Genomic DNA, 25,112 nt, shown 5'->3' with positions numbered 1-25,112 from the left:
ATTCTAACAGGAAGGCCTGTGCCCACAACGAACATGACAACCAGAGGACGAACATGCCCAAGCTGAATAACCTGATTATAATGCAAGCTCTGATTTATCATCTCACATCTGTAAGGACAAGGATTTTATTCACTGATGCACCTAAAACGGGACCTGGCCATAGTGGATGAGCAAAAATACCTGCAGCATGAGTGGGTATGATCTTTACCATTATGCATGCCCAAATTCCAAAGTTTGGCTGCACATCTGAACCAAGTGCACATGCCCCTAGCACAACTTACAGTAAAGGTAGGGAAGGGAGGAGAGGACTGGAAAAGGGTCTGAGCTATGTATTTGACAGAGAAAATGCCCAACATTTGTGGCACATTGGAGCTAGAATGGGAGGCTGAGGTGTGGGCCTTGTTTCTATTTACACCCAGGGCAGAAACTTAATCTTATCCCACTCCCAGCCCCCACCAGCAAGCCAGACCCAAGCCCAATATCCAGCTGTCCCCTGGAATTTAACACAAATACCAGGAAAGGTTAAGGAATTTTCTTTATTTTTTACAAATTAAGACTATGTAGATTTCATATATTTCTGAATCAAAAACACCTTTGTCTTCACAGTATGAGTTAGAGAATGCAGCCTGAGCTGAAAACCAAGGAACTAGAAAACAAAGTGGTAATTTCAGTGATAACTGTATTAAAAACTTGTTAGGCATTTTCTTTAAAAGTAGTTTTTTTATATATCTTGTCATTCTTGGCACTGTTTCTAAAGAAAAATTCCTTTATCCCAAGCAAAAAAGCACAAGAGGTGGAGTTTGGCTTCAAGAAATTCAGCTCAAATTCTCAGGGCTGGCAGAGAATCACCAAATTTATGGAGAGTTGTTAATGGAGCCTTAATGGGAAGGAAGTCCCTTTAGTAACTTTTCACACCAGAGGCTGGAGGCAGAAGCTAAGTCAGAGGGCAGCATCTTCCATGGAAACGGGCCATCCCGGTGGCATGCCACTCCAGGAATAAGCAGTCAGCATGGGAACAAGCATTTCATGGGATGGCAAAGCAACGTGGTGCGCTGTGAACCAGCAGCCGCTGTGTCAAACTGTGCACTGGTTGTGAACAAGGAGAGCCAAAAACAGTGTCCTACTGGTAATGAGCTTTCAATGGCTCAGTCCCCTTACACTGAAGCCCCGTGAGTAGCCCAGAGCCACAACCACTCCCAATTCTGCCCTTTAGTGCCAGCTGACCGTGGCAACCCACAGGGAAAGAGCTGGTGGTCCACATAAGGGCAGCCCACCCACACTTGAAACTACAAAGCTGCAGAGAATTGGGGTGCTTACGGGTTTGGTCACCTGGCTCCTACATAGAAAGCTGATTTCTGGAAACAGGTGAACAAACCAAAAACTAAAGTGCATTAGTAAAATGAACATTTAATTACTGCCCCAAATCTCTGGCCTGACACTACCTATTAGTATCCAAGTGAGGACAGACAGAAGGACACACCAAAGGACTGTTAGAAACTGCCTACCAAGTCTTCACAGCCTGTTCTGTTGATCTTAGCAAGGAACCACGTGGTTGGAAGAGATTTTGCTTTCCTCTGCCCCAGCAGGTCCTCATCTAGGTTTATCTGGCAGGACTAGTTACAATTAGTCCCAGAGGCTCAACCATTCCCCTTCCCTATCCTTCCTCTTTTAGGACCTTTAATCATAGCCACCTGGTGGAGGCCACTCAGTAATGAAGGTGATAAACCAATTTAAAAAGAGAAAAAAAAAAAACAACCCAGGGGAAGTTTGGGAACCTTATGCTGTACCTTGCCATATATAATCAGCCTTTTCCTAAATGCCTGACAAGAATTAGCCTTCCCTTTGTCCTGAAATCTCCCTGCCCCATGGATGGAAAGCAGGCAGATTCCCTGAGGGTCAGGCAAGGGGTAGAAAAGGGAACACACACATCCACACTCCTTTGTGAAGGAGAGGCAGAAAGCTGTGTTTGTCACACCAGCTTGGGCAGCTCAGAGGCATCAAACAGCATCCACCAGAAGAGGCTCTGCATTTTCTCTGTAGGGGTTGATAGCTCAGATATAATAAGTCTGAGCTAACAATATAATAGGCCTGATCTTCTAGAACTTCTTTCCATGGAGAAAACACTGCCCAGTCCCACAGGAACTGCACACAAACCAAACAATGCTGAGGAAGGAAGGGCCGAGGTGGCTCTACCAAACAGTCCAGGTCCACTGGGCGAAGCTTGGTGGACAAGCGGCTCATGGAGTTAGCATTCTCTGCTGGTCCTCAGCACAGCAGACTGGCTGCCTGAGCAGAGGAAGAGGCTATGGAGATGGGGTTGACAGAAAAGGGAGTGAGAAGAACCCCAGGAAGAGGAAGCCAAACTCCAAACTATATTCTGCTAATCGGTTTTTTGATCAAAAAATTCAAAATAGAGAAAACCACAAAGTACAAAAGCTTTTCTGATGCTTTTCATTATCACAGAACACGCCACCTGTAATGTGTGCAAAGAAGAAATGAGGGGTGGAAGGAGAGGAAGTCAACTGGGAAAGGCTGGGTGGTCATTTCATTTCTTCTCTTTCTTCTTATCCTAGAAATGGAGAAAAATCACCCAATTAATTTTTGGCATCTAACATTATAGCTAAAATTCTTGAGTGAGCCTTTGGCTAGGGACTGGAAGGGATCCAGACAAGAAGGAATGAGAAACACTCTCCCTTAGCTGAGCAAGAACTGAATCTTAACCATCTGCCATGCCAAGAATGCCAACACACTTCATGAGAATAAAGGCCAAATAGCTGTCCCCACCCCAACCCCACCCCAGGGTACCTAGAGTACCTTGGCTACTCACAACCACCACAGCTCAGATCCCAACCAGTGAAAAGCTGCACACTGGCACTTTACCTTAAACAAGCAAAACTAGAGGCAGAGACCACCAACTTTTCCATTATGTTTGGGAAGTGTTCTGTCCTGAAGGGTGAGTATGAGTCCTCAGCACAAACTGACATTAAAAATAATCTAATCCAATGGAACCCATCATTGGGGTGGAAACCCAATGCATTAAAGTAATAAAAGTTGAGTTGCTTTCACTGAAATTGGGGCACCTGTTTGGTGCTCAGTCCAACCGTGGCACAGCCCAGAGAATCACCAATCCCATCTAGTTACCTGCTCCCCTACCACTGCACTGCCTCTTATTCTATGGTAAGGTCTATAAAGAAAAGCTCGTAATCTCATTTGTTCCCCTACTGCTGGATGAGACTATGTTTGATATTCATTAACCCTATATAGAATGCTTCTTTGGAAAAAAATTCAGACTAAAAAATAAGATAAAATTTGTCTACTTCTGAAATTTACAAAAAGTGCTGCCAGTATTATACAACATCTCCTATAATATCCTTTCCCAAATCATAACTATCTTTATAGCCTTTAAATTCTTCTAGTTGGTTGTTTCTTACTGTGCCTGAAGCTCTTTTGCCTTTGATACTAATCTCAGGGGTTACAAAAAAAAAAAAAGATTATTTTGACTTGTTCCTTTTTCTCCATCACTGATGACTTCTGGTTTGCCTCTTACTACTCAGTGGTCTGCTTTACAGTACCCTGGACCTACACAGCATGATAGCAAGTGTTCAAATGTGAAGTACACACATATGACAAACTGAGGAGCCACCTTCTCATTTTCAGGTTGTAGGCTAACTAACCTTCTCGTTCATAGCCAGGATCATCATGAGTTTTCTGAAGAGGGTAACAAAATCTAAGAAGAGATCAATGCAGTGCCTGAAAGGGAAAAACCAGGTTAGGATCTGCATTTCCCACTTTGTTTTATCCACAAGGATGCAAAACATAAACCCCACCTCCACCTCCACCTCCACCTCCACCAGCCAGCTTCTCCAACACGCCACCCCCAGCTAAGAAAGTAAAACTCAGGTGTGTCTGACATCCTTTTCAACTCATTGAAATCAGGTAGTGGCCGGGCGCGGCGGCTCACGCCTGTATTCCTAGCATTCTGGGAAGCCGAGGCAGGCGGATTCCTCGAGGTCAGGAGTTCGTAACCAGCCTGAGCAAGAGCAAGACCCCGTCTCTACTAAAAATAGAAAGAAATTAATTGGCCAACTAATATATATAGAAAAAATTAGCTGGGCATGGTGGCGCATGCCTGTAGTCCCAGCTATTTGGGAGGCTGAGGCAGCAGGATGGCTTGAGCCCAGGAGTTTGAGGTTGCTGTGAGCTAGGCTGACGCCACGGCATTCACTCTAGCCTGGGCAACAAAGTGAGACTCTGTCTCAAAAAAAAAAAAAAAAGAAATCAGGTAGCATAGAGAAGAGAGATTGGGCTTTGGACCCTGTGGAGGCCCAAGTTTGAACGCTGAACTACCACTAATTAGTTGTGAGACTTTGAGGGGATTATTACTACATTTAAAAAAAAATGTTTATCTTCTTCTCACTGTTAAAGGTTTAAAGAATACAGAAGCATAAGGAGATAAGATCCCTTTCCCTCTCCCTTGCATGGAGGTAGTCACTATTAAAACTATGGATAAATGTTATTGGTCCAATTTTTTTAAAAATCTGATGTCTTTCACAAACTGAGGGAGACTATGGTGGCAAAACTATGGGTTTTCTACCATAGACTCCCAAAGCTTGGCCACTTATGTTCAGCCAGTGCTGGCCTAAATTCAGCCGTGGAATGGAATGCTATGCCTTCACCCTCGCTCCATTCCACCTTCCTTAATGACCAGTTCTCACACTCACCAGATATAATCCTTATCTCCATTTTCAGCCTTTTCAATAATGAGTTGAGTATCAAAAAGGACAAAGCCACACATGACCACCAGCCCCACATACAGGTTTGCCTAACAAAAGAAGAATGAGATGAAGTTACCATACAGTACAAGTTGTAGAGAAAGAAAACTAGCCATATCTTCTTTCTGGCTCTTGGCCACTTGAAAGTACATCACATGCTAACAATATGGACATTAACATTCATGGGAACTGCAGCCTATGGTGAAGACCACATTACTTCCCTAAGCACAATTCTGCATTCATTTTTTTAGTCACTGGAAGAGCTTCAACCATTTTAACAAGGAGCCCACTGCTGGACTGGCCTTAGACAAATGATCTCTGGGCAAACCGTCTTCTCTTAGCAATGCCCAATCATGTTCAGCCTGTGGCAGAAGGCTCCATCCTATGAGGGTTAGACAGAAGGCCTGCAGATCACTGCCCAGAGAAGGGCAGAAAGAGGTGTGAAAGAAAAATGTGTGAGGCAAATGGCTACTGGAAAGTTCTATCCAAAGTCTTACCTGGAAAAGCCAAATGGATCCAAAGAAAAGGTTTCCCAGGGAAGACAAGAGCATTAGGCTCATGGCTGACATCAAGATACCTATAAGACACAGTAAAAAGCCATCTTGAGAGAAGCCAGAGCAAAGGAAAACAATTCCATTAAGGTTGTTCCTTACTTTCCCAAACAATGAAGGCTTTTAATTTCAGTCCAACAGTCACAAGGGAGGTGATAGTAGGGAAGGAGTCCTAGTGAGAAATCTGGCTAAAGCAGAGCCCCGTTTCCCATTTCCCAGTCAACACTTACCTCCCAGAAAGAGGTAGCTACGGCGCCTGGCATAGAGTGCACTCAAGGTGAAGCAGGTGAAGATCATTGCAGTGCCCATGAAGGCAGTGGGAAGGATGCTATTAAAGAAAAAGATCATTAGATTGAGGGCTACAGATATATTGGCTTATATTTAGAAGGTATATTCATAAAGGTAAAAAAACATAAGATACTACTAAAATAGTTACCTGGGGTTGATGGCAATGCACAGCTCCAAGGCAGGGCCCAGGCCAACTCCTAGAAAATAAGAAAACCCAGAACACGATAATATCATCAATTCTTGAAGAGGACCCTTGTCCTACAGCAGATCATTAATAGCATAGGCATGCTCATGGTCGGTAACAAACACATAAAAACGTGGACTAAAAGTAATTAAATCTTTCTTCCTTCCTCATAATCATTTTCAAGAGAATGTATACTTGACGGACTTACTAGGTTATTAAATATGAAATGTCCAATTCTGAATCAAAAGTTTAGTTTATTATGTCTCAAACAAGAAGCAATACAATTTATCAAAGTATGCACCTGAACTATCACCACACTTTTGCCATCTTAACAGTAGCTTGTTTATGCCAGCAGCAAAGAAGACTGGAGAGTGGTGATGAAATCATAAAAGGTGTTTTCCACAGCTTGTTGAGAACTGAATATTTTTCCTTGCAAGATGTGCGGCTAGGCGCGGTGGCTCACGCCTGTAATCCTAGCACTCTGGGAGGCCAAGGCAGGCGGATCGCTCAAGGTCAGGAGTTCAAAATCAGCCTGAGCAAGAGTGAGACCCCCATCTCTATTAAAAAATAGAAAGAAATTAATTGGCCAACTAAAAATATATAGAAAAAATTAGCTGGGTATGGTGGCGCATGCCTGTAGTCCCAGGTACTCGGGAGGCTGAGCAGAAGGATTGCTTGAGCCCAGGACTTTGAGGTTGTTGTGAGCTAGGCTGACACCATGGCACTCGAGCCCAAGCAATAGAGTGAGACTCTGTCTCAAAAAACAAAACAAGAAGTGTCAAAGTGAAATGTTAGAGATAGCAACTGTCAAACTTGGTACTTAAGGGAACTGGACATTTCATACTTAATAACTTAGTATGGCCGGGCACGGTAGCTGACACCTGTAATCCTAGCACTCTGGAAGGCCGAGGCAGGCGGATCGCTCGAGGTCAGGAGTTTGAAACCAGCCTGAGCAAGAGCGAGACCCCGTCTCTACTATAAATAGAAAGAAATTAACTGGCCAACTAATATATATAGAAAAAATCAGCCGGGCATTGTGGCACATGCCTGTAGTCCCAGCTACTCGGGAGGCTGAGACAGTAGGATTGCCTGAGTCCAGGAGTTTGAGGTTGCTGTGAGCTAGGCTGATGCCATGGCACTCTAGCCTGGGCAACAAAGCAAGACTCTGTCTCAAAAAAAAAACCAAAAAAGAAAAAACCTAGTATTTATTTATAGACATAGATGCAAAACTATCCTCTTAGCTGAAAATCATGGATGATCCCAGGAGAAACAAAAATTAGAAAAAAAATGAAGCAGGCATGTCAAACATTTTTGAGCTAGAGTGATGTGAGACTGTAATGTGGGCCAGACCAGGAATTAGAACAGAAAAAAGGACAAAGAGCAACCCTGTAGTCATACAGGACTGACTTCCTTTGTAGCAAAGGCCAGACCGGTTCTGCAGGTGGCCACTTGCCAACAGGAGGGCAATCTGTTCCAGCTTCAACATTTCCTCTACTCTGGTTACTATCTTCTCTCCTTCTGATAATTCTACCCCTTAAATGCCTTCAAAAACCAGCTTTCCCTGACCCAAAAATCTTAATCCCTAAATCCCTTCCTTTCTATAATTTCTACAACCACTGTATAGATTAGACTGTCACTCAGAACAAGCTGTACTAACTCAAATGTTGCTTTGCAAGTATTTTTATTATTTAGCTTGGGTCCTGTTTCCTTTAATGGCAATTCTTAAAGAGCTGCACTTTTAATTCTTTTCTTGAGAATTGGCAAGGTGTCCCATATGACAGATCTCAATATATGGTTTTAAGTAACTATTTGCAAGAATCTGAATGAAGTCAGATTCTCAGGCCTAGTTTACTACTTGTCTACCATTAACAAGTTATGCTATCTAAGCTCTTGAACCTCATTCACTCAACCATACAATGCCTATTTTTGGATACAAAAATAGAAGTCACAGTTGCTAGTCACAAAAAGCTTCCCCCATGGATGGGGAAGATGAACCTGTATGAAAAAAGAAAGCAGGATGTGAAGGCGATCTGGCTGACAATTAGACACCTGCCTAGCCAGCCAGATGTCCCCTTCCTCCCTCACCACTCCATGTGTGTCCCTCCCAAAGCTGCACGCTTGGTCAAAGAAGATGACCTTCCCCAATAGAGGAGGACCATTCTTCAGTCAAAGGTATTCAAGTAACTGCACGCCCCTGCTAGAACCTCCAAACAAGCTCTGAAGAAAGCACTACAAGGCAAAAATCCACTCGAATACAGTAGTTCCTCTTCATCTGAGGGGGATACATCCCAAGAACCTGCATAGATGCCTGAAACCTCACATAGTACCAAACCCTATATATACTGTTTTTTCCCATACATATATACCCTATGATAAAGTTTAATGAAGTTATGTGAACATGGGCCTTCTCTATCTCTCTCTCAAAATATCTGATTATACTGTACCTAAAGTAACTGAAACTGAGGAAAGTAAGACCCAGATATGGGGGACTAGTGTACAAGAGGTAGTGCAGTGCTACAAGGAACCAGAAGGGAGAAATCATAGCTGAGTGAGATATTTCGGGGACATTCTCCAAAAAGAAATTTTCTGAAGAAACTACCATTGGATTAGGCAGACATTAAAGTATGCCGGCTGAGGTAAATGAAAATACAGCTTTCCCTTGGTACCCTCATCAGACCGGTTCCAGGACCTCCCACTCCTGCCATACCAAAATCCATGGATAATCAAATTTTTTATATAAAATGGCACAGTATCTGCATATAACTCACGCATATCCTCCTGTACACTTTAAATCATCTCTAGATTTGTAATACCTAATGCAATGTAAATGCTCTGTAAATTGTTGTTATACTGGATTGTTTATTTGTACTATTTTTGATTGTTGTACTGTTTTTTTTCCCAGCATATTATGGGGTACAAATGTTTAGTTACGTGTGTTGCTTTTCCCCGATACTGTTATTTTTTATTGTTTTCTCACCCAAATATTTTTGATCTGTAGTTGGTTGAATCTGAAGCAGATATGAAACCCAAGGACACAGGGGGCTGACAGTAAATACAAATCTCAGGACTTAATCTAAGGAGACACTAAAAATATAGTTCCCCCTCAAAATTAGACCAATCCCCTCATGTACCTGTAAGGAAAGCAAATCCAGCAAGAAGTCCCAGTCTTTTTTGCTCAGTTTCATGGCTGTGAGGTGTTGCCATCAGCCAAACCATCAACACCAAGGAGCCCAAGGCAGACAGCAGGCCAGCCTGTCAGAACCAGAGTCAAGAATTAAACACTTGAAAGTTTCAAATTTATTTTACAGGAGACCTTTCCTGGGTTCAAATACTCATCTGAACTTCCTAATATTTGCTTCTAACCTGGAGGCAGGAGAAAAGGCAGCGTTTTCTCAGGGGTAAGGCTGAGGAGAGAAACCAGAAGCCTTGAAGCACAGAGTTAGGACCACAGTAGATACTAGAGGCTCTTCTGGCTTGGACAATCCATCAACTAACAGTACAACCACCCAAGTCAAACTAGGAGTGAGTCTTGCCCAAGAAACAGAAAAGATGAACCAAAGTGACAAGTGCTTGAAGCACATTCCACCTATAGAACAAGGAGAAATGACCCATTTTTGATCACTTAAAAAAAGGCAAAAAACCAAGACACAAAGAAAAAAGACTAAAAAGAAAAAAAGATTGGAAAGTACCAAAATGTTAACAGTAGTTACTTCTGGGTGATGGCATTATGGATGCTTTTTAAAATCTCCTTGTCATCACTAATTTGTTTTGTATATTTCCACAGTGAACGTGTATTAGTTTTGTAACAAGAAAAATTTTTTTCTTTTTTCAAGAAAGCAAGTGGAAAAAACTCCAGACATTAGAAAAAGAGGGAAATCATCAAGGATGGATATAGACACTAAAGTTCCTTCCTTCCTCTGAAGGTACAGTTGATTCTCCTTATTCACAGTATTTATGTTATAAAGTTATAGTGGACAATAAATTAGTTAATTTGTAACCCAGTGTTCCTAGGTGAAATACAGCATTAGGTTCCTATGAACCTCTGGTCACAATATTTTCACCAAATGATTAAAACATAACCTTGTCTTACGTGTGTTTCTGTTTAAGGACACCTATTTCACATATAGTATTGATTCATTAATATTGAATTCAGCCAAACAGCACTATAACTCATGCCTGAACAAAGCTTATCTCACATACATATTTTCTGCATGAGGTACATCATAGTCTTCTTGCACTTAGGAACACTAGACAACACTTCAGCACTACACTGTTTGCATTCTGAACAGCAAAATCACCAACAAAAAGCATAAAAATGCAAAAGAAGTGGAATTAAATGAACATAAAAATGATACTTGTTTACAAGTATGAGAACTAAACAAGAAGGCAGAGCATTGTTTTAGATGTCAGCTGGGAACATGGCATGGCAGGTGACGAGTTTTTCATTACTCTACAGGTGTCTGTGAAATGTGCCACAAGTATTGATTTTGGGGTTATAAATTTTAGTGAGTAGGTGAATTCCAAAATATGGAATCCATGAATAATGAGGACTGACTATATTTTACTTAAAAAAACAAACAAAAAAACCCCAAACCCACTATCAGAAACCAAAAGGGCCAACTTTGCCTAAAACTCAAGGGATCAAAAAATCCTCTGAATGTCTAGAGTAGTTTTTGGCACAACTCCTGCCAAGAGATGCCTGAGCATAAGGATTGTTCTCAGCAGTGGGTAATGCCAACAAAGACCTACCCCTTTATTTATGCTAAAAAGGACACTCGAAACAGGGACAAGGTTTTCCTAGTGAGAACTTCAAATGTGGATATTCCTCACACTGTCCCTTCTACTTTTTCAAACCCAAACTCTCCTTCAACACAGGAAAATGAGTTGGTAAAGGTTTTTACCCAACCATGAAGATAACAGTGTATCAGAAAATAAAATGGGTCAAATCATTAAATGTCTCAATCCTGCCTTTCCTAGTAATTAATCAAACAATCAGTGTTTTGTATTCAAGTACTCCACAGTCATTGAGGCAAAACAGAAGAAGAAGGGAGGAAAAGATAAAAAGGCTACTGTGCAGAAGAATCCCAGCATGCACGTGATGCTTCTACTCAGTGGGTGGGGGTCTTGTATGTCAGCAGCACAATATTCAGTGTCAAGGTTAAGACATTCTGTTTTCAGTATCTAGAAGGGGCAACTGCACCCCTTCTAGATACTGAAATGTTCTGATTATGGCTGGCTGAGTTCAGATTCTAAACTACTGATAAGGATTAAGGAAGGGCACAGACCTGGCCCACCCTGCTGAGCTAGTCTTTTCCTAATACAGTTTGTGCCATAGCAACCAGGAGAGAAAGCTGTTCTTACCTGAATGAAATGAGTGACCACATGGACATAGGCTCCCGCGGCCGCCACAAACATACATAGGGCAAAACTTGCATAGACCTTCTTCAGGTGCTGCTGTGTGGAGGGGGTTCTAGGAACGAATGTTAACAGCAGCAATCACTCTCAGACCAATTTCATCTCTAAGCTAAGAATCATTCTCTCTTTTTGGTCTTTCCAGGGAATATGTGAAAGTTACGTTACAAACAGTTTAAGATACCTTAGGGAAGTCGAATTTTAATTAAAAAAAGAATATTTTGAAAATAGGTACACAGTCTTAGGTGCTGGAGAAGAACCAAGAGCCCCAAATTATGAACAATAAATACCCAAACTAGAATAAATGCCTTTCCAGTGACCACACAGCAGCCCTTACGATCCGGGTATTTTAGTCAGGTCTTCTGGATTCTAGCCAAGTTAGTTTATACATGTAAAAGTTAGTAAATTAGGAAAAGGGAAAAGAAACCAGATATGAAAGGAAATGCAGTAAGAAACCACAGTCAAGGCCAAAATACTTACATATGGGAAAATTTTAAGAGGGCATCAAAGTTGATCTTCCGATCAAATATGTTCATGGCTCCGGAGTCTGTGTGACAAAGCCTCCCCTCTATAGAATCAAGAACAAAGAAAGGTTATTTTAAAGACACTAAAGTTATTTTAAAGCAACTTTCTTATAGAAAAATAGCAACATAAAAGCTTGGAAAAATGAAAAGTTGCTTAAAATCCCACTGCCCTAACACAACCATTTTTATGTCCTTCAAGAATATATCTGGCAGGGCCAGGTGCGGTGGCTCACACCTGTAATCCTAGCACTCTGGGAGGCCAAGGCGGGCAGATTGCTCAAGGTCAGGAGTTAGAAACCAGCCTGAGCAAGAGCAAAACCCCATCTCTACTAAAAATAGAAAGAAATTCATTGGGCAACTATATATATATATATATATAAATTAGCCGGGCATGGTGGCACATGCCTATAGTCCCAGCTACTCAGGAGGCTGAGAAAAAGGATTGCTTGTGCCCAGGAGTTTGAGGTTCCTATGAGCTAGGCTGACACCACGGCACTCTCTAGCCTGGGAAAGGAGTGAGAAGAGACTCTGTCTCAAAAAAACAAGAATATATTTGCAATCATAGTTAATCATTTTAAAGAGGACAGAGGAAATGAATCCATCCTTTCCTCCAAACTATTTTGTTACTATCATTTGATTTCTATTCTTTCAAAAGGTAATTTGTCCCTTTAAAAGGCAATTCATTTGTAAGAGAAATTCTCAATTAGCAATCTAGTTAAAGGGACCCAGCCACTGACACATAAAGCAATTTCATGTCATTGTTTCTAGAAGCTAGAGACTTTCCTCAGTAAAGGTACCTCAAGGATAAAAAAACAAAACTCTAAAGCTGGGTGTGACACTAAGATCTACATTTGAAATACATACATAGGGAAATTTTCCACCTAGGAAAACAGATACATTTTGGAACTGAACTGAAAAAGATTCACTATTTAAAAAAGAAGAAAGTCCTACCACTGTGAAAAAGGAATTTAGTTTATGCAGAAAGGAGGATTTCTGGGGTATTTTTTTTTACATAGTTCCAGAATCTTTCCTACAGAACGGCTGGAATAGTACAAAGAATTTCTGTATATGCTTCACCCAGGTTTCCTAAATATTACTATTTCATCACATATGCCTTATCCTCTTCTCTACATATGGCAACATACAATAAAAGGACAAAATATTTTTTCCTAACCATTCAGACATGATGCCCCTAACTATATCACTTCGTTGTATATATCCTGAAAACAAAGATCAAAATCAGGAAATTAACACTGATGTAATATTACAGATCTGATCTATAGACCTCACCAGATTTTGCCAACTGTCTCAATGTCAGAAAGGACTTAAACTGAACTATATCCTGGTTACATTACATCAATACCATAAAGTCAGGTTCTTAAATCTTGCTCTGTCCCCTATCAACACATTCAATCTTAAAAACATGTTCAATCTATAGAACTAAAGACCTAAATCAAGAGCTTTTATCTTTCCTTAATATAAATCCTCCAAATTCTTATAAGGCACATAATGCCCATCCATTTCAAATCTACCAAAAAAGAGGGGTGGGTGGGGGAAGAAGGGATTCAAGCACAAAAGATAAGTTGACTGAAAGACAACTACTCATGCCCTTTCTATCAGCACCTAACTCAACACAATCTAGGCAATAAAAGTAACAATACCCAAATCAATTTTCTGAAGAATCCTGGGCCAATGGAAAGACGTCACTCAAAGTTCATAAAAATCACTACCATTACTTTCCTGAGGCTCTCTCCCACAAATGAAACAATCACAATGACTGGCTTGCCTTCTCTGACCAACATTGCTACTCACCTCACTTCTTTTGTTAGTTCTATTTTTAAGGATGGACACAGTAAGAAGTTGCAGAACCTACTAAGGCTGTTGCGGTCTGAGTCACCTGGCTCTGGGCCCTCTTGATCTAGATGGTGCAATTATTGCTGTTTGTTGCAAGGCCAACCACAGCCTTCCATAACCATGATGAATATGTCCCCTAGAGAGCATACTTACAGGATGGCAGAATCCAGCACCTGGAAAGTGTCTTTGTTTAAGGCTTCCATTAACACCCCTAATGATGTCCCTAGGCAGAACTTGCAGCAATACTGAAGCAACCTTCAGAGCCAAGTTTCTCAGTATTCACAATGATAACACTGAAATACCCCTTGCTTCCAATTTCAAGAATTTAAAAGGGCTTATGAGGAGGGGGAAACCCTAAAATACTTGGGGATTTTTAGTCAAAATGGCAACACTCATGTAACCAGATCCTACCAGTGGAAACTGTGGGAGGAGAGAATGGCAGAAACCCCTTTCCCAGTTTGTTCTTTGACATTTCCCAGGGGGTACTTGACTGCATCTTTCTGGTTCTCTCTTACAACTGTTAATGGAAAAACCAAAACCATCAAAGGCTGTGTGGGTGGGGAGAAAGATGTCAAACAGTAATTTTGCCTTGATTTGGTAGTGGCTTGTGGTTAATTTTAAAAATTAACAAAACTTCTGTTTTTTGGCATTACTGTGCCAAAATTTAAATGAAACACAACTACCAAATATTATAGATGCAAAAGTACACAATTTTAATTGCATTATGGTAAAAAAAGAGAGAGAGAGAGAAAGAAAAGAAAGCAATCCAATAAAGAGAGAGAGAGAGAGAGAAAAGAAAGCAATCCAATAAAGTACAGACAGTCCCTGACTTACCATGGTTGACCAATAACTTTTCAGAGTTTAGGATTGTGCAAAAGCAACATGCATTTAGTACACTCCTTGATTTATGATGGGATTACCTTTGAATAAACCTGTTGTAAGTTGAAAATATCCTGAACTGAAAATGTAAGTCAACTTATGAAACAACCTGCATTTTCTACTTCCAGTATTTTCAACTTACAATGGGTTTATGCACATAGCCCTATCTTAAGTTGAGGAGCATCTGTATACATTTAATGTATATGATGTAATGTATAGATGACAATTTATTTCAAAAACGCAAAACGTGAGGCAGAAAAATTAGCTCTTAGAATCAAGGAAATATGATAATTTGTTCTAAGTCTGTTCCAAATAGACAAGAACTAATGTATGGGTACGTAATGAGAAGAAACTGTTCTTATCAGTTTTGCCAGATAAAATAAACTTACCAGGTTTCTATTATAGCCTCAACTAGTTGTGCTCAAAAAAGACACCTAAATTTCAATGGCCAATGTGCAAACTCAGCTGAACACGATAACTGCAATCATAACTCAAAAAATAGCAGCTCCCATATCAAAAGTATTTTCAGTCCCAGAAAAAGTTGGCTCCTAACAGCTTAAAGTACTGTATTCAATACCATTAACCAAGTTACTCAGCTAACATTCCAGGAGCTCCATAGTTAAATAAAAATCTTCATTAAAAAAAAAAAAAGGTAAGTATTATGTATATTTTACAATAAAGAAAAGAAGTACATTATAAGTTGCTCAAAAATTCAATATAGTAGTCCTAACACACATAATAACCCTATTACAAAACTGATATTAGCATTAGTCTTTCTCACCCTGGATCCCAATTCATACAGAAACCTAGAAATTGGATTCTTTCCCACTTCCCACTATTAATACTCAACTCTAAAACAGAGAGGGGGGATTATTTATGTAGATCACAATGTGGACAGTGCCTCCTGGAGTTGTGGGAAGTTTGCCTATACTGCATTTTTAAATGAGAAGTAAATGTTTAGGTTCTAATCATAACCAAGTTCCTTTGATATAGTTCAGAGGCTCAAAGCTCTAGGAAAGCAGGAACCCCAAAACTTGTCAGAATCTGTCAACTTGGCATGCATATACTGCTAAAGTTTTGTTGAAATGTCACCATTCTGAGGATCCCCCAGCCAGTCTCCTCTGCCAGAGCCACCCAAAAACAAAACAAAAAGCTAAGAGCTTAATGCACAGCTTTACCAAGAAATAAAAACTTAAATACATTGTTTTAGTTAGGTATTCCTATGGTCTGTTTTTGTTTGGGGGAGAAGGGACAGCAGGGGCTGATAAGAGACAGATATTCTGATCGTTTTTTGTTTCTTTTTTGAGACAGAGTCTCACCCTGTTGCCCAAGCTACAGTGGCATGGCATCAGCCTAGCTCACAGCAACTTCCAACTCCTGGGCTCATGTGATCCTTCTGCCTCAGCCTCCCGAGTAGCTAGGACTACAAGCATGCATCACCATGCCAGGCTAATTTTTTCTATATATTTTTAGTTGGCCAACTAATTTTGTTTCTATTTTTAGTAGAGACGGGGTCTCACTCTTGCTCAGGCTGATTTCGAGTGATTTGCCTGCCTAGGCCTCCAGGAGTGCTAGGATTACAGGCGTGAGCCACCATGCCCGGCCAGATATTCTTATCAATGGACATCTATGTCACATTAAATCCCTTGTTGTTTTGTTCCAGATATCTTCCTTATTCTTGTCCTAAAATGAAAGATTATTATCAAGGGTCAAGCCTTAATAATAATAAAAAAAATTCTCTACAATCCTATTCCAACACTTCTAGTAAGTACAGTGCATATGAAACATGCTGAAATAGCCAAAAGCTATGCAAAACAGAAACTATCATGCATTTAGTATGCATTTTAAAAAAAATCCTGGCCTTTGAAAATTAAAAGCCTGCTGAATGCTAGAGCCAGGACAGAAGTTGCTAAACAAGCAAATCAAAGAAACACTGTTCACACATTAAATATTAGTTTAACCATAAACTAATTAAATATTAGTTTGTGAATTACACGGCTCTATCTTCCTGTTGTATTAATTCAATAATTTTGAACTCTGTCCCCACACATCGAGAAGAGATGAAATTGATACTTAGAAGAAAAACCCCACATGGTTTTTATAAAGGGGGATAGGACTGCTTATAATTTTCCAGTAAACATGCTCAGAACATTTATATTAGCCTACAGGTGGGAAAAGTCACCTAACACAAAGCCTACTTGTTGATAAAGTGTTGAATATCTCACATGTTGAATTAAGTGTTGAATGTCTCATGTGAGAATATCATACCATATATCTGTGGCCTGGGAATTAAAAAATCTCAAGTACATGGTTCACACCTGTAATCCTAGCACTCTGGGAGCTGAGGCAGGCAAATGGCTCAAGGTCAGAAGGAGTTTGAAACCAGCCTGAGCAAGAGCGAGACCCCATCTCTACTAAAAAAATAGAAAGAAATTAATTGACCAACTAAAAATATATACAAAAAAAAATTAATTAGCCGGGTATAGTGGAGCATGCCTGTAGTCCCAGCTACTGGGGAGGCTGAGGCAGTAGGATCTCTTGAGCCCAGGAGTTTGAGGTTGCTGTAAGCTAGGCTGATGCCATGGTACTCTAGAGACAACAGAGTGAGACTCTGTCTCAAAAAAAAAAAATAAATCTCAAGTACAGTTTCTACTGAATGTGTAGCACTTTCGCACCATCATAAAGTCAGAAAATCATTAAGTTGGGGACAGTTTGTACTTCTGTTTAAATGGCATGCCTCTCCTCTGGCACATTTACACAGTATATCTCTTGTCCCACAGGGCCACAGGCGTTTTGAGATAGCCTAATAACCACTAAGTGATAATCTGATATGGTAGAAAACATGAAGTAAATGGTCATTAGCTCAATGCTTTCCCTGCCACCCTGAGGAGATAGGTCAGTTCAGTTTCAGAACAATCCAAGGAATTCCATTTCAACTAAGGCTGGGCTTTGATTGTCCCAGATTGGAACCACAGATGTCCCAGACTCTCCCTTAACTGGGACCAAAATCCCTGGATTAGCTAAAACTGAATCCATCTCTTTAGAGAGCTGGTTCAGAACCTAACCAGTAACTAGAGATGGAATGCCTTTTGCTTTCAATAAATTATTTTTTGTGCCAAACTCTGACACTCCTGAATCTCCCTCTCTATAACCACAACTATTTGACAGATATTGAATCATAAGAAGGCCCCAATGTCCTAAATACATAATCTTCTTCCAGTATAAACCAGTAATCCCTCCCCAATAACACCATATTTAGCCCAAATGAGAGCAAGCATAGATTAGGACACAGCACACCCACTTCACCCTCATTCTTGAAGCTCTTTTTTCAAGTGTTTTGGATTCTTATTTCAGTTAATTGTGCAGGAACTTCTCACCTTGTGAGCAGAGCCTGCATGTGATTCAGCTCAGCTATCCCCCAGACATAAGCATACCGAGGAGTCTCTAGAGCAGATCTAGACCCCATTATCAGTCAGGAATGCCACAACCTCAAATCAGTATTGCCCAGCTGGCTCAGTGGAATCTACCTCGCAGAGTTATACAAGTGGCTTTAAAGGCCAGTCCTATATCCTTTCTCTCCCTAGTCTTTAACACTGTCTTTGGAAAACAAAAATGTATTTAATGTAAAAACTACAAAGAGCTCCATGAAATTTGGCTAAGAACTCTGGAGAACAGAACAGGGTAGGGTGGAAGGCACTTCTACTAGATTCTACAGCCAAGTCAAAGTAGTAAAGGAAAATTTAGAAGACAGGGCATCACGAGAATATTCAGTGGTTTCCCTAGAGAAGATTAATCCCCTTGGGTAGTTTATGAAATAAAATGAAACTTTTCAGGCCAGCAGTAGTATCTTCTAACAATAATACCACTCTCTACATTTATATAAAATTTTATAAATTTCAAAGTGCTTTTATACTCATCATCCCCTTTGATTACACTTCAATACATGAGGAAAGGGCAAGAATGATTAGTTCCACTTTAAAGATCTTTTAAAAAGGCAGTGTAATAGTTGTGAAAGCACTGGATTTAGTGTCGCAAATCCTGCCATTTTCTACCACATAAACCTGGGAAAATCATCTCAGCTTCCTCATCTGTAAGGTAAGGATGATGATTAATACCTGTTCTACTGAATGCCAACAAGAAAACCTGGAAGAAATCATTGTAAAGTGCTAATTGGACAGTATTGATTTGCCTAGTATCAGACAGTTAAAATAAATAGCAGAAGCAGAACCAGAACCAGATTTGGAGTCTTCTCACCTCTATAGTCTTGGTGCTCTTTCTACTATTCTACCCTACAGTATAAAAATAAGCTGTCATCTATATAAAGCTTTCAAAAGTAATTTCTAGCCATAGGTCAAGAGAAATCTTTAAAAAAAAACCCCAAAAACAAAACCACCCCAAAACATATGCTAATTCCTATTACACTTTTCGGTATTTTTCAGCATTTCTACAAAGACCATGAACTATATCAGGAAAAAATTTGAAAATGCTAAATATCTGGATTAATGTTACCTTTTCCTATTATTTAGGAGAGTAAGACTTCATTCAGATCAATAGTGGAGAAGGGAGAGAAGGGAAGAGAGTACTAAACTCCATTTCCATAACATGAATAATGGAAGAAGGAAACTCTAGATCTAAATTACTGACTGCATTTCTCAAGAAGCCAATCATTTATGCCCCAAATGTAGGAAACTGGCAGAGAATCCAAATGTCAACATGTTCTTGAAGTCAGAACAAAAAATTTTAAACAAAGAGGAATAAGAAAACACCAAAATGAGTAAATCTAATAATTACAGAAATAAGTGTGTATGGAGAAACCATAAGAAATGTGGTTATGCAATTCAGATAATGTTTAACTAAATTCTTAAACTACGTGTACAACTGAAAGACAAACTGTAAATAAGTATCAATAAGTAACTAGAAAAGCCCATTCGCCATTAACCTTTATCCTTAAAATCTTTGTTTCAGGCACAGTCAGCTCTTCTACTGAGTTACACATTCACAAGTTAACTATTGCTAGAAGAGGGTCTCAAGTTCATAGTGGTTTTGTTGTTGCTTAGTCAGTGAAAGGCTAATGGGATAGGGAACGCAACCTGAGCTGGCATGGGATAGCAATTCTACACTTGGTAAATACACAAATTACCAAAGCCTACTTATTACTACAGCTCTAGCAAGTAGGCCCAAGAAAAACAACCGCCCAAAGACGCCCTTCCTGAGCACACTTTGAGAAAGACGCCCACAGGGCTCAAGACCAAGCAAAGCAAGGCCACCTCACCTGTCCAAAGGTAACCAATCAGACCAGGGCGGGGCTGCCCTGTGGGGCTGGAAGCCAGGCCAGGCCCCAGTCTCACCTCCTGCCTCTGCTGTTGGCTCCACAGTATCTAAGGAGCCTCGCGTGTCACAGAGGACTGTGACATCATCAGCCCCGCCGTGACAAGGCAGCCTGCCTGACCAGGCCCTAGCTCAAGTCCCAGCTCCTGGCAGTTCACCAGGGGCACAGAGGACCCTCAGCAGAGCAGCGATCGGTTGTTTGGGGTGGGGCGGGGGTGACCACAAACCCGTGAGATTTCGCTTTCACAATTCACCTCGGAAGGAAGGGGCGGGGACGTGCCCTGAATTCAAGCGATCAAGGCTGGGCCAAGGGCCCCTGCGCATACACTCAGTGGAGGGGGAGGAGAGGAGAAACGCGGAGTGGGAGGAAGAAAGGAAAGCAGGCTAAGAAGGGACCTTCGCTATCGCTCTGGCGCAGAATGGGGGCCTCGACGCCCCCATAGACCCCGCAGTCTCGCCGCCTCCGTCCCTGTACGCAGCGCATGCGCAGCACTAGTTCCCTAGCTTCCCTCCCCACCCAGCTTTCCAGAGTCTAGTCTCCGAGCAGGGCCCAGTTCCCATAGGGTGTAATCTGTCCGAAAACGGAAGCTACTCCCACTCTTCCTCAAACAGTAACTACTGATTCCTTTTCCACTTCTCACTCCCGACCTGCCTAGTCCTAGCTTCAGACGTACCTTCTTTGCCGGCCTCTCCGGAGACCACAAGCTCTTCTAACACCGGATGTACTATGGCTTTCCCAGGGTCCACTCCAGGCTCTTTACCTAGCGTCCGCCCCTCGAGAGAAGCCCCGCCCCTGCGTCCTACTTAAGGCCAGTCCTCATTGGCCGCTGGCCCCACTTCTGCCTTTCCATTGGTTGTGCGTGCATAAACAACGGCAGCTTAGTTTATATTCATTAGATAATATCCTTGTCGATCAAGACTGGCCACCAACTGCCGTGGTAGTAAAAGATCTCCGCCTTTTTCCTCCCTTCAGTAAAGAAGGATCGCTGTACGCTGCCCCCTCTAGTGGAGAAAGTGAAAAAGGACAGGCCCCGCCCACGACACCTGGCAAGTTATGGAGCCCCCGGACGTGTGATGGGGTCTCGCTGCAAAGTCCTGGGATTCTGGTTTTAGCTTCTCAAGAAATGTTAAAGGTGGAAAGCGATTCAGCAAACACTTAGAAAAGAGCCTTCACAAGGGCCGATTTACCGTGAAACTAGTGGAGCTTAAGCTTCAGAGCATCTTTGAAGGCTCAGCGAATTCTCCAGGAACGAGAGGAAGAAATAGCAGCCCCAGTCTTGTACCTGACGGTGGGACCCCAGCATAGAGGTCACTCTGTTAAGCCAAGTAGGGGTCTTGGGACCGCGAGGCGGACGGCTGCCAAGACCACCTCCCAACCTGCCTGCTTGGGGAAGTTGGGTGGGACGCTCGGTAAAGAGCGTCTTCATGGACACCTCTGCCCTGCGAGTTGGGGGTGGAGTGGGGTGGGTGGGCCAGGGGACGAGGGTGGTGACGACCTGACCAAGCTGTCCTTAGCGGCCACTTTGGAGACCGAGCCAAGGGAGATCAAAGGGCTGGCGTTTCCCCCACTCCTTCGTTGTCTCCAGCAAGAAGCACCACTTGTGCAAGAACCTGTATTAATAGTAAGGAGTTACGACGCTGGTAAAAAGAAAAAAAAAAAAGTAGGGGAGGGGAGACTTACAGTGATTGCCAGGCAGTTAATAATATTATTTTTCTGGATTTTGTGATGTTTTTGGTTTTTATTAGCATTTTTTTTTTTTTTGAAACAAGGTCTTGATCTGTCACCCGTACTGGAGTGCAATGGCGCAATCATAGCTCACTGTAACTTCTAACTATTCTCTCCTCAGCCTCCCGAGTACCTAGGACTACTACAAGCGCTGGCTACCATGCCTGGCTAATTTTTTGTATAGATGAGGGTCTTGCAATGTTTCCCAGGCTATTGTTAGCATTTAAAAATCTATACTGATTTTTTTCATTCTAAATAAATGTTGACTTTATTACACTATTTTGTATTCTTCATTACATAATTTTATTTACTCTATTGACTTTATTATGTAATTTTAGAGCCCCACAAAGCATTCCTGACCTTCATTTTACAAATGAGGAAACAGGCCCACAGTCAGAAAAGGTTGTGGCAAAATAAAAGAAGAAATTTAGATTAAGCATTTGATCAATGGAGATTAGATCAGAATCGAGGATTAAGGAAATTACTTTTTAGAAGGATAGAATAGTTATCTTTTCAGTAAAGACTACACTGTGCAGAGTATGATTCTCAGTACACAAACCCAGGTATGTAATAAATATACATTTATTTTCCATAATGCAGCCTAATACCTACCCTGAACCTCATTCCACCAAAATGGAAGAAAATTATTATCATTCTTCCTTGGGTTTTCTCTACCCACCCCCATTCTAATTACTGCCACATTTCTGAGGCCAAAGTGCTGGGGACCAAGGCCTGTCTGGTTCCTGGTCATCAATCCACACCTGTTGCTACAGAGATTTTTGCCTTTGCACTAGTGTGGCTCTTTCAGAAAGGTGCAGCTGTTCTATTTCCATACTGTATTTAAGGTCTGATAGACCTTTTGTCAGGCTGATAATTGAACTCTCCAACTAAAACTATAGGTTGCTAAGAGCTGTGTCTGCAGTGTTGACTGACATATATTATCCATTCATTGAGCACCTATCATTTGCCTATTTTAGGCACTTGTGGATGCATTAGTGAACAAAAATCACTGCCCTCATAGGGCTTACCTTCTAGCAGGGAGATAAAAACTAAATAATAAGCATAATAATAAGTAAATTATATAGTGTGTTAGAATATAAGTGCTATAAAATAGAGTAGGAATTGGGGCCAGGTGCGGTGGCTCACACCTGTAATCCTAGCACTCTGGGAGGCCGAGGCAGGCAGATCTCTCAAGGTCAGGAGTTTGAGACCAGCCTGAGCAAGAGTGAGACCCCTTCTCTACTAAAAGTAGAAAGAAATTAATTGGCCAACTAAAAATATGTAGAAATAATTAGCCGGGCATGGTGGAGAATGCCTATAGTCCCAGCTACTCGGGAGGCTGAGGCAGAAGGATTACTTGAGCCCAGGAGTTTGAGGTTGCTGTGAGCTAGGCTGATGCCACAGCACTCTAGCCATGGCAACAGAATGAGACTCTTGTCTCAAAAAAAATAAAAAATAAAAAATAAATTGTGGAAATTGAAGGGTATAAGCAGAACAGTTAGAAGGCTTACACCAAAGTAGTAGTGGTGGAGGTGGTAGGAAGTAGATTCTGAAAATATTTTGAAGATAAAACAAATATAATTTTCTGGCAGATTGGATATGGATATAAGAGAGGAATCAAGGATGACTCTTAGGTTTTTAGTCTTATGTATTATTTATCATTTTGTAACAAATCACTCCAAAACTTAGTGTCTTAAAACAATAATCATTTATTGTCTGTAGGTCAAGAGTTTGAGAGCAGTTTGGCTGGGCATTTTTGGCTTAGGGTCATTCATGAGGTCACAGTCACATTTCAGCAGGGACTGTAGTCATCCAGAGGCTTGACTGGGGCTGGAGGAACTACTTCAAGTGGCTCACTAAAAGTAGCTGACAATTTGGTGTTGGCTGTTGGTAGAAGGCCTGAGCCCCTTGCCATGTAGGCTCCTCCATAGGGCTGTTTGCCCTTACAGCATGAGGGTTGGCTTCGCCCAGAGTGAGCAATTCCACTGATCTAGGGAGCTTGATCAAAGCTCTTTTTATGGCTTATTTTCATTTGTCACATAGCCATCATTTCCTTATAACACTCTTATGTACACAGATTCCTGCCCTGGGTCCTGTGCCTCAAAGGGTCTCATGCTTTGGAGGGCCTTCCTAGAAATTTTCCAAGTCTCCTTCCAGAACCTGGGACCAGCCAGGACCATTGGTGCCTTCAAAGCTGCACCCAGATGAGGCCCTGCATAAGCCCTGGTCCCAGTTTCTCTCCTCATGCCATTCTCCAATCCTAGGATGTCCAGGAAACTCTGGAACTCATGCCTTATAGGGTCATACCAGGGTCTAAGCCTCAATTCCAAGAGGGCATCCTGGCAAGTCAATCACTGGCCAGCACAGTTGCTAGCCAGCACAATATTTCTTTTGCAGAATAGTGTGATATTGGGTCTCCAGAATGGTACTGACATGCTGATTTTGGATCAAACACAAGATGAGTTCAGGTCTCTGGGCTACTGACAATCCTCCACCAACCCTTGGGCACAAGCCATGTTTTTGGGTCCCTGTGGAGGCTCTCTCCTGTCAGTGTTCTGACTATTAAACTGCTGGTGGTCCATAGCACCTGAGGTCCATAGCACCTGAGCACAGCAGGGTGGCAGCAGGCATCTTTTATCCTGTGTATGACCACATACCACCTCCCTACCTATCCCATCACTGGCACTCAAGGTAGTCACCCCACACCCTCCAAAGACTCCATGCATGCATTAGACAGTCTTCTGGGGTAGTTACCTTTCTCCTTCAAGGTCATTTCTGAATGCTTTTGGGATTGTTGTTCCACAGGGTGAGAGGGCCTTTGCCAACTGCTGTCCTCTTGCTTCTGAATGATATGGTGATGTAATGCTCTCTCCCATATTAGTCTTAAGTCATGCCAAAAGAGGCGTGCAGGAATGGATCACTCTTCTTGCTGCACCCATGGGCCCTTCCCATATCTTCCCTACTGGTGATGATGTCTAAAAGATGGGGGTGTGGTCAACCTGGAAAGAGCTCATAGTCTAGGAATGTTGCAATTGTGGTTTAAAGTGTACATGAGAGGATATGGTTTGAAGAAGTGTTATTCTATATTTATGATATAAAATTATGAATTAAAATTTAATATGACCAGAAAACAAATCATCGTTCACATTTTCAGGCATTCTCTGGGTAAGACTTGTGTTTGTAATCATCATCAACAGAACACAGTGATAATTTTTGAGAGTGTCATGGGCAAGGTAGTGATGTATTATGAGTAATGTAATCAGGAGTATTAAGGAACTCTAGAGTCAAAAATATCTATATTGTTTCAGTACAAACAAGTTCCAAAGGGCCATGGCATTGCATTAACAGAGTTACTACCTTGTCTTCTGGTGGGAGATGGGAAATTAGCCAGGAATGACACATTTGACAATAAAGAACAGGAAGAACATGACTTTTGGACAAGAAGAGATGGTAGCTGTATACTATGAAGAATCATAACATACACTCATGGAAAATAAACAGATACCTCTTTTCTAATTCTAAATCTTCTTGATAAATCATTTTATTATTTTTTTTTTATGTAACCAAGATGTTTGTATAAATCATTTTATTATT

At 41.4% G+C, this 25,112-nt stretch overlaps 1 protein-coding gene across 2 annotated transcripts; it reads right to left on the bottom strand.

Annotated features, from left to right (window-relative positions):
• Window positions 1-516: 516 nt before the first annotated feature.
• TMBIM6 (transmembrane BAX inhibitor motif containing 6) lies at window positions 517-20,559 on the bottom strand. 2 transcript variants are annotated; one of them, XM_012761745.3, is made up of 10 exons: window positions 20,467-20,559; window positions 11,688-11,775; window positions 11,157-11,265; window positions 8,927-9,047; window positions 5,760-5,808; window positions 5,554-5,651; window positions 5,270-5,349; window positions 4,722-4,822; window positions 3,675-3,750; window positions 517-2,569 (listed from the first exon to the last, which is right to left on the bottom strand). In XM_012761745.3, the coding sequence occupies exons 2-10, from the start codon at window positions 11,741-11,743 to the stop codon at window positions 2,546-2,548; spliced, it is 714 nt and encodes a 237-aa protein (XP_012617199.1). In that variant the 5' UTR covers window positions 11,744-11,775; window positions 20,467-20,559; the 3' UTR covers window positions 517-2,545. The 2 variants fall into 2 exon arrangements, with proteins under 2 accessions (XP_012617199.1, XP_012617203.1); XM_012761749.3 differs by lacking the exon at window positions 20,467-20,559 and adding an exon at window positions 19,737-19,873.
• Between the last annotated feature and the right edge of the window lie 4,553 nt (window positions 20,560-25,112).

The sequence above is a fragment of the Microcebus murinus genome, chromosome 10 (assembly GCF_040939455.1).
Source record: "Microcebus murinus isolate Inina chromosome 10, M.murinus_Inina_mat1.0, whole genome shotgun sequence".
Classification (NCBI taxonomy): Eukaryota; Metazoa; Chordata; class Mammalia; order Primates; family Cheirogaleidae; genus Microcebus; species Microcebus murinus.
The sequence above is the reverse complement of the archived record's forward strand: the minus strand, read 5'-3'. Positions and strand labels throughout refer to the sequence as shown.

Coding starts and splice junctions, on each gene's coding strand:
- TMBIM6 (XM_012761745.3), bottom strand. CDS start 11,743: ATGAACATATTTGATCGGAAGATCAACTTTGATGCCCTCTTAAAATTT. Junction 11,266..11,687: donor CTCTTAAAATTTTCCCATAT/GTAAGTATTTTG, acceptor ATTCGTTCCTAG/AACCCCCTCCACACAGCAGC. Junction 5,809..8,926: donor TGGATTTGCTTTCCTTACAG/GTACATGAGGGG, acceptor CTTATTTTCTAG/GAGTTGGCCTGGGCCCTGCC.